Genomic DNA, 19420 nt, shown 5'->3' on the forward strand with positions numbered 1-19420 from the left:
ACATGAATACATTTGAGACAAATTAAAGATAGATACAAATATTTTTAAATGTAATGATAATAAAAAAATGAAGAATATATTTTACAATTTGGGGTAATGAAGGCTTTCCTAAGATGGACACAAAATTCTGAAGTGATGTCAAAAATGAAAAAACAAACTGATACAGCTAAGTTCACAAAACTTAAATATAAACAAATATTTAAAACATAACATTCAAGATTTTAAAGAAATCTATAAATAATTTCGAAAAATAGAAACCTGAGCTAAGGATTCTTTTAAAAAGCAGGTTTCAGAAAAAGAAACTCAAATGTTTATTACTATATAAAAATAACTCAACCTCATTAATCTTTAAATTTGCAATTTAAAGCAATGAGATGCCAATATTTACCTATCAGTTGAAATTTTAAAAGAGGGATAATATGCAGTGTTGGCAAAATATGAATTTTATATATATATACACATACACATTTATATATACCATAGGTGGTTAAGTAAATTTATAAACACTTTTGCAAGGCAGTGTCTATCAACATTTCAGATGCATATACCACTTGATTCAGCGATTTTGCTACTAAGAATTTATCCTACAGAAAAATTGGACATATATATAAATATATATGCAAGGACATTTATTAGGGTACAGTTTCTATGAGCAAATTGGAAATAAACCAACAGAGCTAAAGGAAAATAAACTATGGCTCATCCATGCTGTAGAATAACATGCAACTGCTAAGCAGCCATAGATTTATGTGAACTAAGAAAGACTTTCAACATACACTGTTAATGTAAAAAAACAAAAGCCCAGATCAATATGAAAATTACACTTCCAGTCTGGTGCAGTCACTCACGTCTGTAATCCCAGCACTTCAGGAGGCTGAGGTAGGAGGACTGCTTGAGCCCAGGAGTTCAAGACCAGCCGGGGAAACACAGAAAGACTCCATCTCTATGAAAAATTTCAAAATTAGCTGGGTGTGGTGGCACGTGCCTATGGTCCCAGCTACTTGGGAGGCTGAGATGAGAAGATAACTGGAGCCCAGGAGGTCAAGGCTGCAGTGAGCCAAAATAACACCACTGCACTCCATCCTGGGCAATAGAGAGAGACCCTGTCTCAAATTAAAGAAAAAAAGAAAGAAAAAATATACTTTCATTTATGTAAATGTATAAGCCCATGTACATAAGTGTGAATATGCACACACATAAGTCTGTAAGGAGAAGAACCTGACAGCAGTTACCCGTGGAGCTGGTAACGAGTTGGTGAGAGGAAAGACTCTAAGTGGGGTGGTCTCACTTTTCACCCTATGTATACATTTCCAAAATCTGCGACTGTTTATGCACATGAGTTTATGAAATACTTTTGTATCTTAAGTTATATTTTTAAAGTAAAACAAAACACAGATCATCTATACTAGGAAAATAGCTAACACACATGGCCAACAGATGAAGTAGTGGAGGTGTCAGATGAGACATCAGTAGTGCAATTCACCTGTATATCTGTTATTACACACACACACACACACACACACAATGGTTCTACAAACAACCTTCAGTAAAGTACATAAATACAGTCATGGTGTAGAGGTTTCTATTTAAAATTGTTTTAAAATATGAAATTAATACATGTTAAGTGTAGAACATTTGAAAACTACAGAGAAATATAAAGAAAAAATTTTAAACACATGTAATCCCCTTTTCAGGAGGCAATTACTCTGGACGTTTCGGCTGAAACCCTTACACTTAAATATGATTGTGTGTAATTTTAGAAAACTCAAATTATACGTTTTTCCTACTCTTATGCAAACATTTTTCTATCTTCTGCAACCATAATAGATAGCATTTATTGAATGTCTATCTACACTATGCCTGACACTCCATGCAGAGCTTTTCACAGGTTCTCTTTAAATCTTTTATAATGACAACCTTAAGAGCTAGGTATTGTCACCTCCAAATGAAAAAATTGGGGCTTAGAGAAGTTAAAAACTTTTTTGTACATAATACAGTTGGCAAGTAACAAAGAGCTTGGGCCTGCAAACTGCAAAGTTTGTGCTGTCTGTCCTGAATTACCTGCCAAAATAATGTTAAAAGGTTATATGGTTTTCAAATATATAATGTATTATACAATTTATTAAACCAATAATTTATTGTTGGACACCTAGATTGTTTTCTGTTGTTATTATAGTCAATACTGCTAAACAAATATTTGCACCCATGTTTGATCATTTATATAGAGTAAATTTTAAGAAGTGAAATAACTGGGTCAAAAGGTATAAAAAGGTAACTGACTGTGGAATCATGTTTTTAATGAACATTAATCAACAAAGCTTAGCTAACAACCCACCAAACCAAAACCCTCTGTCTCACGACCACTCAAGCCTTTTCTCTCTCATCTGCACAAAGATGCAAAGCCATAAATAAAAGTAAATATTCTGTCTTTCACTAAATATATTTTCAAAAATGAAAACACACACTTACTACTTATCTTTATGTATTTACCAGCCAGGAAAAAAGTAGAAGAAAAGTGGATACTTTTCTCTCTTAAGAAGAAAAGACTATCTTTTGGATACGACATGTCTCATATTCACTTATTTTTGATTATTTAACAACAAGGAAAATATAAGAGGAAAATGGATATCTCCTAAGATAAAAGATTTATCTTTTAGGTACAACATTGCCCTCTACTAGATGCAAGATTTTTTATTTTAATCTGAGAGCAAAAATGGTCAAGTATGCAAGTAATTGATTCAATCCATCGTAGATGTTTCCAAGAAGATACAGTGGAGCTTTTTCTCACAGCTCGGTCAGTCATAATCCCTTGGTAGGTGCTGCCACAGGCAAATGGCTTGGGAATACAAAAGGCAGCAAGACTGTGAACACATTCTGCTGCCCTGTGCCCAAATGTAGAATAAATGCAGTTTCTTAGCAGGGCTTGTATATTCCTAAAAACCGTCCCATCTCACAGTTGGGGCAAATTTGTGCTTATTCAAAGAATTCCCACTGGTTTTTCACTAGAGTCCTAGTGCAGTGTAGAAAGGGAAACAGATCATTGTTACAATACTCCAACAGTTATTGAGTAAACAGTATAAAATTCTACATAAGAAATGAGAGACCTTGAAGAGTTAATGATTACAAATTAAAGTGCCTGCTGCAGGAAATATTCCTGAAAAGAGAAGAGCCTTTGATTCGTTCCCTGACCTTTTGAAGATAGTAAAGATGCTTGGCTATGTCATCAGCAGCAACTTACTTCATTGCTCAGAGATTTCAGTAACACAAATCACAAAAGATGCATCTCAAAGAATCCAGACTGAAGCAAGGGGCTTCATTGTGCTGAGTTTTTTCCCCCTACTTATTTCTCTGTTATATTTTTATGACTTGTTCCTCTCGATTATTAGCAGAATTATTTTTGTTTATGGAAAATATACATTTCTAAATTATTGCTCATGTTGCTATTGATATGTAACTATAGTAGAAATGTTATTCCATTGTTATATTCAGATCTAGTATTGAAAATACTTTCAAGGTACGTTAAAAGCAATGTTTAGTTCATTTAAGCAAGCCAGAGTAAATAGAAGAAACAGAATGCAGGAATATAGTTTGTGTGTCTAATATCCCATTTATATGCTATTCTTGCCAGCTCAGAGTGACACCAGTCTCAGGGATGTGCATCTATCTATTACATATTTACTAGGTCACCTAGATGTTATGCCACTCTCCCACAGAGGCCTGCCTACACAGCAAGTATCATTCAGTAATGGGGAGTACCTCAAAGGCCAGTCAGGAAAACACAAACTACATGAGTACACAGAAAGAATTTAGTCCAGAAACTTGATTACACAGGTGAGGGGAGAGCTAAGAAGCAAAACAGAAGACACTGAGTAACCCAGAAGTCACTACTACCCCTAAGCCAAAGGGACAAAGAAAAGAGGAAAAGTTACCAGAACTAGGGGCCCAAGTCAACAGGCAGAAGCTGAAACCACAGCAGACCTGTTGTGCTCCAGCTGAAGTCATAAAGAAGATAAAGCTGCTGACAAGAGATCCTGTGGAAATAGAGCGACTTGGCGGGGAAATGCCCTGGATTTCATTGCTTTTTACCCTGCAGTCTTTCCACAGTGCCTCCCATTGGTTGAAGACAATGAGGACCAACGGATCCTGGAGCCTGGAAAACCCAAGGGGTCAGCTCCCCTGGAATATAGAGCAAGAGAAGGAGGAAATCATGGGAAATAGGCCAGAAAGGCCCATACTATGAGGAAGAGAGTGTCAATAAGTTAGTATTGGCAGAGCATCAATTAATCACAGTGCCAGATATACAGGGTGTTGGTTGGGCTAGTTTTCATGTTATATGTTCATGCATTCACTCGCATTTCTATTGGAGTCTCGGTTTCCTAGATTTAAGAAACCAAATATTTACTGAGAACCTATTGTGTGCCAGCCACTTTTTGTTATTGTTTTGCTCTGTTTTTATTTTTCATTGGGGTTTCAGGGACTGGGGAAGGACTAGGAGGAATTCTCACCTGGCAACATCCTTGGAACTAGAACAAACTGGCAATATGTATCAATAAATTGAACTCACCTTCACCAAAGTAAAAACCATCTTTAAGAGGGAAGTTTTAAGAAAACTTCTTGTAGCACAGTTCTTGCCTTATTTTTGCCTTGCATGTGTGCACTACTGACTGCAATCCTGAAACCAAATAAGGTGTGGTCTAGCAGTCTTTCCCAAGCATGAATCTTTACTATCTATATTTTATGCCCTTTAATTTGTTTTCCAGAAAGTCGTCTGATGTTAAAAATTGCAAGCTATAACTAAGGAGAGAATAAGTAAATTAACCTTTTTATTTTTTCAGACTGCCAATTCTGCTTTAGCCAGGAGAAATGATTTAGTAAGTGTATCTGTTTCAATATGGAACTTCTCATAAAAGGAAATCCCTCTACCCATTATATAAATTTTGAGCAAATATGGAAAGAAAAAGTAAATACTCATCAGTTGGCCATGGAGACCCACTGTCTTAGTTTAACCCTCATCCTAGCTTTGACATTGCTAGAATCTTGCTGACGTTTCTTCAGGTGTGTTTTATCTTTCAGGAAACTGAAGCATAACATCTGGAATAGTGTGGACCAAACATCTGTGGTAACTCTGGGAGTATTTACACTTTTTTAGGTGGTAACGGACATAGCAGGGCCCACTAGCCTAGATAACCCCTCCAGAAGCCAGGCACCTTGAGAAGTTGTCAAGTCAGCTTTGCAGAATTCTACCAATGTTCAAAGACTACGGAAAGAGGAGGATGATATGGGAGTTCTAATAATAAACACTTGCAAAACAAATTATCACCCAAACAAAGATTGATAACAATTATCTACTAACTTTAATTTTTGAAAGCATTTAATAGAAAAAAAAATACCTGTAGACATTGAGCTCCTGGATATTGGTGGTATACACAAGCTGCGCCTAAAATATGTAAGTGACAAGAGAAGAGCAAAGAATAAATTTTTGTTATCAGAATGTTGAGGCTTAATAATACCCATAGTTAATAGATGTTCGTAGCTTTTAAAGGGGACTGACAAGTGGCATATCTATGAGCTCTTCTTTCACAAGCCAGGGGAATTACCAGCCATCCCACAAAGAAAAGCCAAATTCTAAACAGAGTAGTTGGCATATGAACAAACACTGGCAGCCCCTTCTTGCCTAAAAACCACCGAAATAGAGTAGTTGATCCTCCTTAGATTAGAACCATAAAACAAATAAAATGGGTCAGAGCTAAGCTCCTTTAACTAAACAGGATGGTGCCTAGGGGGACACTATAATGTTATTAAACTTGACATATGAAAAGAAATAACATGTGAATCTAAAAGGTGGTTGGCCGGCAATTCATTTATTTATTGAACAAATATGTATTGAGGGCCTGTCATGCGCCAGGACTGAGGATGTAGCAGTCAAAAAGCAAAACAATCAAATCAAAACTGTAAGCCCTGCAGTTTACATTCCGGTGGTGCAAAACAGATAATAAAGAAATTAATATGCAAAATTAATCTTTTGGATAGAAGATGGGAAGTGGGGGGAGACGGCAATTATAAATATACTGACCAGGGAAGGACTCACTGAGAAGAGGACGCTTGAGCAAGGACTTATATGGGAGGTGAGGAAAGAAAGCAAATATCTGGGGTCACATGATCCAGGTGGAAAGGCCATCAGGAAAAGCACCTGGAGCTTCTGTGGAACCACACACGAGAAGGACAGTGTGGCCTGAGCAGACTGAACCAGGGACACAGGGGCAGCAAGTGAAGGGGCCAAATCATGCAGATGAGGTGGCCACGTCACCAAATGCTCAGACTGGGATATTTTTTAGAAAGAAAAGGGGTTCCAAAAGTAGTCATATTATATCATTTTTAAAATATGTGTTTATTGGCCGGGCACGGTGGCTCACGCCCGTAATCCCAGTACTTTGGGCACCTGAGGCAGGCGGATCACGAGGTCGGGAGATCGAGATCATCCCGGCTAACACGGTGAAACCCCGTCTCTACTAAAAATACAAAAATTTAGCTGGGAGTGGTGGTGCGCACCTGTAATCTCAGCTACTCAGGAGGCTGAGGCTTGGGGAATCACTTGAACCCGGGAGGCAGAGGTTGCAGTGAGCCAAGATCGCACCACTGAACTCCATCCAGCCTGGGTGACAGGGTGAGACTCCATCTCAAAAAAAAAAAAATACGTTTATTGACCTGAATTTGGTCTTATTATATTAGTGGAGCTATAAGATAATTCTATCCAAAATTTATTTTCAAAATAAAAATTTCCTGAAATATCTTAAAGTGATACAAACTTGTGAACATTCAAGCAACTTTAAAAAAATATTGGCCAGGCATGGTGGCTAACGCCTACCATCCCAGTACTTTGGGAGGCCGAGGCAGGCACATCATTAGAGGTCAGGAGAGTTTGAGACCAGAGATAGTGACCTGTCTCATCTTAAGTGACCAGACATAGTGAAACCCTGTCTCTACTAAAAATACAAAAAAATTTGCTGGGTATGGTGATGGGTGCCTGTAGTCCCAGCTACTCAGGAGGCTGAGACAGGAGAATTGCTTGAACCCAGGAGGCAGAGGTTGCAGTGAGCTAAGATTGTGCCACAGCACCCCAACCTGGGCAACAGAGTGACACTCTGTCTCAAAAAAAAAAAAAAATTGATTATCTGAAATTTTTAAATGGTACAGATAATTATTCTTGATATGTATTCACATACCTTAATTGGTTATTTAGATATTATTGTCCCTAGCATTGTGATGTGGACATTTTTCAGGAACATGCGTTTTTTTCTATTTTTTAAAAAAAAACAGTTATTATTTTTACAAAACTGCAATCTTTTTTTAAAATTTCATTTTATGGTTAATATATTTGAAATTGTGGACAACTTTAATTGATGCTTCACTGTAGACTGTAATGTTTTTAACAGAGAACACATTTCTTCTCTAGATACTGATGAACCTGTAAGTTCTGCTAAATGAAGAATCTTTTCATTTTTTATATTAAATATGTAAATATTTCAGGCCAATGTCATCATAGGTGCTGTCTTTCTACCTTCATTCAAAGCACTTTTGTTCAATAATTTTCTTACAAGATAAAACTTTCAAGTTGTCTATATCTGTGATTGTTTTAACATTTTGCCAAATCTAGATATTGCAAAATCATAGACTTTCACAATTTTTCTCCATTTTGGTGGAGAATAAAAATTTATGCAGATAAAATTAGAACTCAAAATACATCAAAGATTTTTCTGAAGCACAATTGTCAAATTAGATAATTAAACCATATCTGCTTTCATCTTTTGATTTGTTCAATTCCTTCTTGGCTTTTGTAGGGAGAAATTTGAGCTTCTTCCTTTGCAAGCCTTATTTTACATAATTGTAACTTGCTAAAAGCTTCAAAGGCTGAATTTTCATGCTACATTCATTGAGTAATCGATCAAAAATTTTCAACTGGTCTTGAACATAATGCAATCTAAATTTGGGTTGCTTTACAAAGTGGTTTTTCAAAGGCTCAGGCATTCCCGAAATCCAATTGACGACATGCAACACAGACAGGAATATACATATAGTAATTCTGAAATGTTTCCTTGCATGGTAGTATTTGATATCAGCTTCTGTCAGAAAAGTTTTGTAGATCAGTTATATAATCTGTGTGTGTGTGTGTGTGTGTGTATTTATTTATATTTATAAATTTTGACAATTTTAGTTTCTATTTTGACTGACAGAATACCGCAGCTTGTTTGAATGCAGTCACAAATTTTGTGCACATTACAACCAATTCCAAGTACATTTCTGCTCCATAGCTTGTTAACTTGGTAAGAATATTTTATCGCAATACGTGCTCTATTAACATTTGTATTCCTATTCTTACAACAAAACAACAGTTTATCTTCAATGTTGAGCTTTACAACTAAATTTACAGTGGCATTAACAATGTCAGATGTTTCACTTTTTGACTAGGAAATAAATTCTCACATATTTTATTTTGATTATTTGAATTAGATAAAAAACAAAATTGAAACATTTCGGAATTAATACATTTTTGAACTGAGACCTTTAACGACACTATTATAAAAAACATTATTTGAAGGTTTGCAAAGGAAAATCACTCATTAATTATTACCAGCTTACTTACAAAGACAAGAAAATGTGGAATTGAAAATGAGCAAAATTAATTTGTGAATTATTTGATACTAATGCGAAAGTGTGCTTCACAATGATATATACATAGGCCTCCAGCAGCTGCCATGTTGAAGTCATTTTAAGGCATGTTCTTCTTAAATTATTAACTTTGGAAATAGATGCCAAAGCTTCTTCACCATATTTGTACCTTCTGGTTTTCAAAGGGATAGTGAGCTTGTATGGTGCATGGTAAATATTGACAAATATTTTCCACATGTTGCATATTTGTTATCAGCTTTCTTGAGACAATTAAACATGTGCACTTTGTTTTGGTTTTGTTTTGAGCTAACTGCTGAAAGGGTTTATTGTAAAATTGTAAAATTAAAAAGGCATTACCATATAATAAAACAAATAGAGCTTCACATATACAAATAATAACAAAACTGCTTTAATAAAACAATTAGGTTACACTACACTCTATGGCAAAATTACTTAGCCTCTATTTCCTAAAATTTGTATGACATTAAGCCACAGTTTCTCCCATTTTCTACTGACTCTGAGGAGGTTCCATGCATCTCACAGGCCACCCACCACACAACCATGGGAGGGCACGAGTGGTGGTTTGCCAAGTGGCCAGCAGGGGGAAAAGCCTCAGAAATGTTTCTGCTACCACCGAAGATCAGAAGAGTTAGCTATTTCTGACTACTTGTGCTTGAGCTCTTAGCTTTAACAGCCAGCACCTGCATATAATTCTTGAACGGTTGCTGCTAGCTAGGTTTCATCTGAACGGAATCAAGAAAAAAGGCAAGTTATCACTAGCCATCTTTTGCATTCAACCAAAATTAAGTCAGAATTTGGCTGGGCACAATGGCTCATGCTTGTAATCTCAGCACTTTGGGAAGCTGAGGCAGGCAAATCACCTGGGGTCAGGAGTTTAAGACCAGCCTAGTCAACATGGTGAAACACTGTCTCTAATAAAAATACAAAAATTAGCTGGGCATGGTGGTGCCTGCCTGTAGTCCCAGATACTCAGGAGGCTGAGGCAGGAGAATCACTTGAACCTGGGAGGCAGCGATGGCAGTGAGCCAAGATTGCGCCACTGCACTCCAGCCTGGGCGACAGAAAGAGACTCCATGTCGGGGGAAAAAAAAAAAAGAGCACTGTTCACTGAATATGTATTCTATACACTGCTAGAGGAGACCATGGAAGAAGCTGGAAGGAGGTCTGTTAAGCCATACTGGCTTACTTAATGCAAATACTGATAAAAAAACTTTAAATAAAATTGCAAATCTGGGGTAAAAAGTAAAGTTAATAGAATGTGACAAAAACAAGCATAAACCCAGGACTGTCTCAGGTAAACCAGGATATATGGTCACCCCAGAAAGATCGACGTAAGACTATGGCTTTTACTCCAAATGAGATAGGGAGTCATTGTGGGGTTTTGAGTAGAAGAATGACTGGGTCTGACTTTAATTTTTAAAGGTGACCCTGGCTGCTTGAGAACAGACTGTAGCGGGGGAAAGGGCAGGAGACCACTTAAGAGCCTACAGCTATAATCTAACATTGAGGACAAAGACAATGGTTCCCTAGTAGAGAGACAAATTCATATCCTTAAAACTGTGTATGTGTTTGGAGAAAAGAACAGTTAGGGGGTAAACCACCCCTGAGCTCAAATTTCAGGTCGGTGCTTCTGGTTATTTCATATAGGGAACAATGACGAATCAAAACATCATAGTACAAAATTACCAGCTATGAAGAGCATCTACTTAATTCATCTTACACTAATTCCATTCTCATCAAGCAACCTTTTAATTATAACGTACGTCCATATAGACTTATCCATAGGAAGAGAATGCATATATGAGTAAATACAGCTGCTTTGCTTGATTGCTTTAACTGTAACCATAAATTAATAAATTTGATTTCTAAGTTCTGTGTTTTTGTTTTTTGTTTGATTTTTGAGACAAGCTCTCATTCTGTCACCCAGGCTGGGACGGAGTGGTGCAATCATACCTCACTGCAGCCTCGACCACCTGGGCTTAAGCGATCCTCCTGTTTCAGCCACCTGAGTGGCGGGGACCACAGGCACGTGTCACCACACCCTGCTCATTTTTTAATTTGTCGTAGAGATGGGGGTCTCACCATGCCCAGGCTGGTCTCAAATTCCTGGCCTCAAGTGATCCTCCCGCCTCAGCCTTCCAAGCTGCTGAAATTACAGGCCTGAGCCACTGCACCTGCCCTAGGTTTTTAAAATATATATATAATCACTTGTCAGTTTGGTTAGCTTCAGTTGGTTCCCTAGAGCTTCATCATCTCCGTGTAAACTAATAATTGAATTTCCTAATCTATTCAGCAGAAAATAAGACCTGGGAAGTGGTGACCCTAAAAAGTCACCCTGAGAAGACTTGTCTAAGCTGCCACCTGGCTTTCCTCAGGTGATCTCTGGCTTGAGTACCATTCCAGTCAAATAGCAACATGCATCTCTGATGCCCCCACAGTAACAGAATATCCCCAGTGAATCAGACAATACTCTGCCTGTGACCATGTGCTCATTAGAAAAAATTTAGTTCTTGGCCGGGCACGATGGCTCATGCCTGTAATCCCAGCACTTTGGGAGGCCGAGGCAGGCAGATCACTTCAGGTCAGGAGTTCGAGACCAGCCTGGCCAACACGACGAAACCCATCTCTACTAAAAATACAAAAATTAGCCAGGCATGGTGGTGCATGCCTGTAATCCTAGCTACTTGGGAGGCTGAAGCAGGAGAATCACTTGAACCTGGGAGGTGAAGGTTGCAGTGAGCCAAGATCATGCCACTGCACTCCAGCTTTCGAGATGGAGTGTGACTGTCTCAAAAAAATAAAATAAAAAAAATTAGTTCTCAAAAGCTCAAACTCATTCCTCTGTAATGATTTTCTCAATTCTCCTCCTCTTTCCAAAAACATCTTTAGATGAACATTAAGGCATTATTTTTTCTCTTTCTTGGATATATTATTCTTCTTTCATATCATTTTATGTGGGATACAATTAATTTTCAGAAATGCATTCAAACATCCATGTTTAAGGACTATAATAAATGAAAAGTTACCGGCAAGGGACTTGTGTTATCCTGAACAGAAAGGATCTCTGAAGTCTCGTCAAGGTTACTCTCCTTTCTGGAATGCTGATCCAGGGGAAGAGGAGCTGGGTTGGAATACTCATCACTGTCCTGAAGGGTGGAGCGTTCCAGTTCCTCCAATAAGGCATCTACACCATAAGAAGTAAGAGAATCATGACAGAGAATATTTAACTCTCTAAAGTCATTTTCTCCTTAAGTATCTTCACTGTGCCTACATTCATCTCCTTCTTTTCTTCAGTTATGGCTATTTTCAAATACTTTCCCTTATTCCTTATTTCACTTCAAGAATGTGGTGAATTCTATCAAGAAATGTTTAATGCCTCCATAAATTGTGTTTTTTTTCTTATTTTCTACGGTTGCATTCAATTTCATAGTCTCATGCTATAATTTGATTTTTTATACTACAGGTATTAATTTTCATCATTCATTTAGGGTAGACTGCCCACAAATATCCCTAATTAGAAAAAATAAAACTGGGCTGGGTATAGTGGCTCATGCCCGTAATCTCAGCACTTTGGAAGGCTGAGGTGGAGAATCCCTTGAGCCCAGGAGTTCCAGAACATAGCAAAATCCAGTCTGTATTAAAATACGAAAAAGTCAGCCCAGCATGGTGGCGTGCACCTGTGGTCCCAGCTACTCGGGAGGCTGAGGTGGGAGGATCACCTGAGCCTAGGTGAGCCTGCGTTGAGTCAATATCACACCACCACACTTCAGCAGCCTGGGCCAAAGGAGTGATACACTGTCTCCAAAAAAGAAGAAGAAAAAAAAACAGACAAAAAAAGAAAAAAGAAAGAAAGAAAAAAATCCTAAATGCTTTTTTCCATCAGAAAAATACAAGCAATTATATCATCATTTTTCAAAACATACAAGGGAAATAACACTTATTCTTAATCCTAATGATATTTTTTTTTAAATCTTAACAATTATCCTGAGCACATAACAAAATTCTCAAAGCAAGGTATAAGTATTCTGTCTTTTAGGGTGTGGAGAGAAAAAATGGGGAGAAAATTGAGATATTACAAAATCAAGTAAGATGTTGCAATTTAAATAGTTGGGATTTGTTACTCTTGTAGTTTTTTGTTTTTTTTTTTTTACTAGTACCTATCTGTTATAATGAAATAAATAATAATAAAAAGTAACACATGCCAGGCACTGTGCTCAGGAGTGTACACATTTCATTTAATCATCCTAACACTTTGAGGCAGATGATATTATTGTCTTTATTTGGTAGATCACAAGAAAGAGACAAAAATAATTTGCTTAAGCTCATGAGTGCAGAACCAGGACTTGAATCTGGGCTATCTGATCCCTAGCCCCTGCACTAACTGAAAGTTAGAAGTTCCAGTCTCCTGTCTTAGACGTATTCCTGGGTTATCTTGAGCATGTTATGTCCTTCTCTCATGCAGTTTCCTCATCTACATAACAAGGCAATTGGATTAGAACAGTATTTTTCAAATTATGGCTCAATACCCATTAGTGGATCTCTAGCGGATTTCTTACCACACGTTATAGTTTTCGAACTTTAAACACAGAATTATATTATGTCTAAGGACCTGTCTACATCTGAAGTTCTCACATAAGGAAAATAAACTTTACAGGTCATTTAAAAAAAACCCAGATTTTTCATTTATTTTAGATTTTGGAGGAATGAATATTTCTTAATGGCATTAGAAGAGATCTAATCCTTTTTTTTTTTAAACAAATGAAATCTACAGAGCTTTCATAATCATTCATTTCTCAAAAATGTTGACTTTTATGTACCATTTTAGAGATAAGCAAACTGAACTAAACTTTAGGGCAAATGAATAACTGTAACGGGAAAAAAGAGATGAGGGGGAACCTATAGCATTAAAAAGTCGAGAGACTTATAATTAATTTCAGTGTATGAACTTTATTTGGATCGTTAAATCTACTTAAAAATGAAACAATCAAGACTATTGAACACTGACTGGACATTAAACAATATCAAGTAAGTACTGTTTAAGTGTAATAATGATATGTGATAATATTAAGTAATTCTGTTAAGTTTTTAGGTGTGATAATGGTATTTCACAATATTAAGGAATAACTATTAAGGCTGTTGTGGTTATGGCAATGGCATTACAGTTATATGTATAAACATATTTATTTATTTTAGAGGTTAGTGCTAAAATATTTACAGATAAAATGACATCTGAAATTGTTTTAACATAATTATAGCGGTGAAAGGAATGGGTGGGCCTATATATGAAATAAGACTGATGAAAAACTGTTTAAACTGGTTGATGGGTATATCAGAATTCATTAAACTATTTTCTCTACCTTTGCATATTTAAATATCTTTATAATAGAAGGTTTTTAAAAAGAAGTACAAATAGGCTGGGAGCAGTGGCTCACGCCTGCAATTCCAGCACTTTGGGAGGCCAAGGCGGGCAGATTGCCTGAGGTCAGGAGTTCAAGACCAGCCTGACCAACATGGAGAAATCTGGTCTCTACTAAAAACACAAAATTAGCCAGGCAAGGTGGCACATGCCTGTAATCCCAGCTACTCGGGAAGGCTGAGGCAGGCGAATATTTTGAACCTGGGAAGTGGAGGTTGCGGTGAGCCGAGACCGTGCCATTGTACTCCAGCCTGGGCAACAAGAGCAAAACTCCATCTCAAAAAAAAAAAAAGAGTCAGAAGAAAGGATAACTAAGGTAGAAAGAGAAAGAAAACTTTTTGCCTCAGATTTTTATTAGCCAGACCCCACACCAAATTTGAGAATTTTGAATTTTTGTTCTGCATCTTTCAATTAAGCTAGAACCTTTTTCTTTTCAATTTTCTAAGCTTTGCTCTAACTAGAAGCTAAAGATCCTCCTGAGCTCAAAATTAAAATAAAGATTATAAGAGAGAGGAAAACATACCACTAAGAGCAGGAAGTTGCCCTCAGAAGCACCAGCTAACCAAAGTTATCAAAACTCTTCTTTCTGGGTCATGAGTTATAGGCTTTTCGCTTCCTGTTTCATGAGTCTGCATATCACCAACACTCTGAGGTTATTATGCCTTTTGCCAGATTTTGTAATTTGAAGATGACTAATTTCAGTATGACAAATATGGGATTCCTAGAGGGTGGGGGCGGGGGAAGCGGGTACAAGACTGAAGACTCTATAATTCTTCTCTGTAGTCTTTTACTGTGGAGATGAAATAATATCAATATTAACATGAAAGGAATAAAGTGAGGTCTCTTGGGAGTCTCTATGGGTTGCATGGATTTCATTCTGAGGCAGAATCTGCTCCTGGTTCCTCTTTATCATGCCTAATGCCTATGTAATGAGGGTTTAGGTAAAACCTTCTGGGTGGATACAAGCTGCTAGCCTCTGAGGCACTACTGCAGACAGGAAATATTTGCTCACTTGAGCTAACCTGTCCTCGATGCAATTTCTCTGCCAGCAGGAAGAAAGATACACACCAAGTCTCAAGGGTAGTTACTGGGCTGATGACAATTTGAAGAAACTGTTGAAGTGTAGCCATCGACAGCCTGTGGAGATGTAGCCAACTGGATAATCTGCACAAATGCTAGCTTCCAGGCTACTTGGTACTTTCTGTATTCCAGGACAAGATTTACCTAACATCTAGCCTGCTCAGGAAATGCAAAACAACATAAATTTCTGTTAAATCTGGGTTACTTCATTGGCCAGAACACCAGAACCAACAAACTTCTAAAATAGAGAGCACCTTGTTGCTTAGTTTTGGTGTCAGGTGTTCCCGACAATGACACTGAAAAAGTTATTTTCTTTTTCTTAGTTTTCTCATCTGAAAAAGAAGTGGATAATACCTATTTCAGAGGGTTGCTGCAGACACTAAAATCATTAACATATGTAAAAATGTCTAGTTTTTGCTTGACTCACTAAATAATTAGTTTCCTTTTGAATTATTTGCCATGAAAGCCATTCGGTGTCCTCCCCGCCAAAAAAAAAAAAAAGAAAAACGAAAGAAAAAAACGAAAAAGAAAAAAGGCCCTAGTCCTAGTGGAACGCAAGCAGAAATTCACATTCTTCCAGCACTTACGCAGGATAAGAATTTGGATTCTACCGGAAGTCCAAAAAAGAGTCTGGCCCAGTATCAAAATAGACTTTACCGCCAAAGCAGTTTGATAGTTATTAAACACTAACTTTTTCACTTCATTGACATCTCTTGCCTCCTGGTAATTTGCCCTTTACTTTTCCTGTTTCTCCAACTTTGAAATCACACGCCATTTTTTTAAGACAATGTAACAATGTGCAAGATATTTTTTGTTGTTGTTTTTTGCACTTTTGACATATCCCATCCCCAACCACACCCCAAACCAGGACACTGTGGAATTAATACAGCTTGGAAATTGGGTAAAGTTGAGTGACTCAATGTTAGTTAGATGCAACAGTGTTGGCAAAGGCTATGGAATGAGTCCCAAGAATGACAAACCTTACATTACTCCAAAGGTTTGAAATCCAGGATCTCTCTGGATAATGTGGCTAATAGTTCCACTGCTGGTTTTAATTGCCTTGGAGTGGAAGGAGGTGTCATATTTTCAGGCCATAATAATCTCTTCCTTCAGAATTCTTCTGAATAAAAAGCTTAGCAACAACATCACTAGAGTTAGAGTGCTATGCCTTCTTGATTTAAGACTAAAACATGGAACAAATGAAACCACTCTGTCCTTTTTCCAACCTCTACAGATCCCTCATCCCTATACTTTTAGTCCATTTTTTCTTCCTCATAACACCCCAACTCCTTTTTTGCTCTTTCTTTTCCTCCTCAAATCACATCTCTGCATTGTCTTGCTATGTGGCCATCCTATGATCTCCAGTGAACTCCAAAGGGCAAAATGCCCATAATAAAACAGCAATTTCAATCACAATCCAGTCCAAAAGTATTTGCCAAAAGTATTTGCGGTTAGCACCAAACTCTCCATCTATTTTGCCACTGCAAACAGTGAGCCCATAGTTCCCCAAAACAATCATAGTTCCTCATGCTTCACTCTTGGCAGGGCTGAGGACAGGAGAGAAGTGAAAATAAAATCTTCCATTACTACCCTCAGTCTAACCAGAAGTATACCCCACCACACACGGAGATGGCAGCCAAGTCTTCACTCCCTCAGAGTTTCTCCTCCAAGAAGCTCCTCACTCACCTAATTCTTCCATTGTCCTACATCCAAGATGCTCTTGTCTCACAGGCCGTGAGGAACAGCTTTGGCATGTGCTGAAGAAGAGGACCGCAAAGGAACTGGATGAGACAGCATAAGGCAGCCTCTATAACCCTTTTTGGTTCCTGTATTTGCTTAGCACTTCCTCTCTTTTGATTTGGTGAGCTTTTTTTTTTTTTTTTCTATAGGTTATACAGTTTTAAAAATGGAATTGACATAGAAAGGTAGATAGTGAGATGTGAGTTATGGTAGTGCATTGGCCAGGGTGATAAAGATTCAAAATTAATTTTGCAAAAACTGAGGACCTACTCTGTGCCAGGATTCATCTTGGATTCACGGGAATGGCAGGCTTACACTTGCGTTTTTTCCAAGTGTAGGTACCCCACTCTAACTGAGCATCTACCTTTTTTTTTTTTCTTTCTGTGAAGCTGGGGAACCACAGAGGCATAGTCTCTTTCTTAAAATTTCCATCAGAGTTGACCAGCATCCATTTCATTTTGTTGTCTTTATTTATTCAGAAATTATGCTTATCTGCTTTCCTGCATGGATTATAAATCCTTAAAAGTAGGGCAGAAGTGGATTCATGCTTGGATTCTCAGGGCCTGGCTTACTTAGTGGTCCAAAAAGCAAACATCTATAGGGGGGTCACAAAGAAGGAAGCGAGGTTTGACACCGGATGTTAAACTGTGTGCATCTCAGTTAAGCATAATCCCTGTCTAGATACACTGCCTTATAGCAATTTCTCTGGAAAGTGACACTGAGGTTAACTCTTCACTTTTTTTAACCACTGTGATTTATTCACCTTGAATGAAACATTTACAAAAGGCCTACTATAAAAAGGCAATATGTAAGGAACTATAATTATGGCCCTGTGAAGTAGATTTCCCCCTCCCTTTTTACCAATGGTGAAATAGGTTCATGGAATAGCAACTTGCTATAATTAATTGGTAGCTTTGCTACTTACTATAATAGAAGACTTCAAAGTCTGCGATCTTTCCTCTACAACACAGTAGTCTTTTTAATTTTTTAAGAGACAAGCTCTCTGTCACCCAGGCTGGTGTGCAATGGTACTAGCATAGCTCAGTGTAACCTCCAACCGGAACTCCTGGACTCAGGCGATCTGCCCTTCTCAGTTTCGGGAGTAGCTAGGACCAGAGGTGCATGCCATCACACCACTAAGTTGGCTTAAAAACTTTATTTTTATTTATTTTTGTTTTTTATTTTTTGTATATAGAGGGTGGTCTCCCTATGTTGCCCAGGCTGGTCTGGAAGTTGTGGGCTCAAGGGATCCTCCCACTTTGGCATCCAAAAGCGCTGGGATTCCGGGGGTGGACTACCACATCCAGCCCACAGTGGCTTTTTTTTTTTTTTAAAGGAACAATTCATTCTTCATTCCACTGTCTGTACATTTTTTTTTGAAAGATTTCTCCTCTGTATTACTTTGAGCATCCATTGGATGTCAGCACTGTTCCTTCCAAAAGCCTGCTCACTGCAAACTCAATCTGAAAAAATTTCCATTGACACTATGCCAATCGATTGTTACAACTGAAAATGACATTAGCCCTATGAAAATGTAAAATACTCAGTAGAGAACATAAAACATTTGTCTAATATGAAGTGGTATCTGAGTCAAAGTACTGGAAGGAAAAATGTACTTCAGCACTTGTCTACAGTTTAACTGAATGATTAACGTGAAATTTAAAATTGAATCCCCAGATCTTGTTTCCAGCTTCTTTCTTCTGGGGCTTTTAGCCCTGGATGCTTTATTTTCCAGGGGTAAAGGGTGTTCTTGCAAATCGTTCCTTGTTATGGATGAAAGGAAAAAAGAAATGCGAGAGGCCCATGGCATCACCAACTGCAACGGAAACTCCCTTTGATGAATCAGGAAGACAAATTAACGTCACACGCTAGTGTGCAGAAAAGTAACTTCTGATAAAGTTGCTATTGTATAAACCGAAGAAGCACATGGCTTCCGGCCGCAAAGCTTAAGAGACCCTTCAGCTTCTCAGTGTAGGTCACCAGAGTCTGGTCACGCTAACAACCCTTTCGCCTTCCTCCAGGTCGGGCACCGCAGCCAAGTTAAGCTACCGACGAAGGCTTCTTGGTGTCCCAACAGGGTCTAGTAGAAAACAACTTTATAATTCGTTTCACAGATTTTATTAAGAGCCAACTGAGTAGTGGGCCTTGTACTAGCGTTCCGAGCGCCAGATGACTCCACGGAACCATATTCATTCCCTGACCTCTAGGAGCTCACAGGTGAGTGACTCACACAGGGGACGACGAGATCAATAATGTAGACATGAACGCTGGCTAGCCAGTTCCAGAGGAGGTGTCATCTGACCAAACCAAGGTAAGTCGGGGCAATTACGCAGACACCCCGAGAAAGGTACGCCAACGCCCAGATAAAAAGTAACAAAAAATAGGAAAAACCCTCCCATCAGACCAGCAATTGGCTAAACGTTTGAGCCCGGATGTACGGCACGCGTTTCCCGACCTAACCCGGAAACACTGCCTCCCGAAAAAAAAGTAAACGCT

General features: G+C 38.1%; 1 protein-coding gene across 3 annotated transcripts in view; it reads right to left on the reverse strand.

Moving 5' to 3' along the window:
• LPXN (leupaxin) overlaps nt 1–19420 on the reverse strand; it is a 48049-nt gene that overhangs the window by 28257 nt on the left and 372 nt on the right. Inside the window, exons 2-4 of one of the 3 annotated variants that reach the window (XM_009185989.3) lie at nt 15117–15241; nt 11715–11872; nt 5391–5437 (exon numbers count right to left, since the gene is read on the reverse strand). In XM_009185989.3, coding sequence (XP_009184253.2) covers nt 5391–5437; nt 11715–11872; nt 15117–15241 — 330 coding nt within the window. Of the gene's footprint in view, nt 1–5390; nt 5438–11714; nt 11873–15116; nt 15242–16870; nt 17035–19420 lie in introns of those variants that run through there. The other 2 variants (XM_003909806.4, XM_021925715.1) reach the window with 2 other exon arrangements.

Source organism: Papio anubis, chromosome 12, assembly GCF_008728515.1.
Source record: "Papio anubis isolate 15944 chromosome 12, Panubis1.0, whole genome shotgun sequence".
NCBI classification, from domain to species: domain Eukaryota; kingdom Metazoa; phylum Chordata; class Mammalia; order Primates; family Cercopithecidae; genus Papio; species Papio anubis.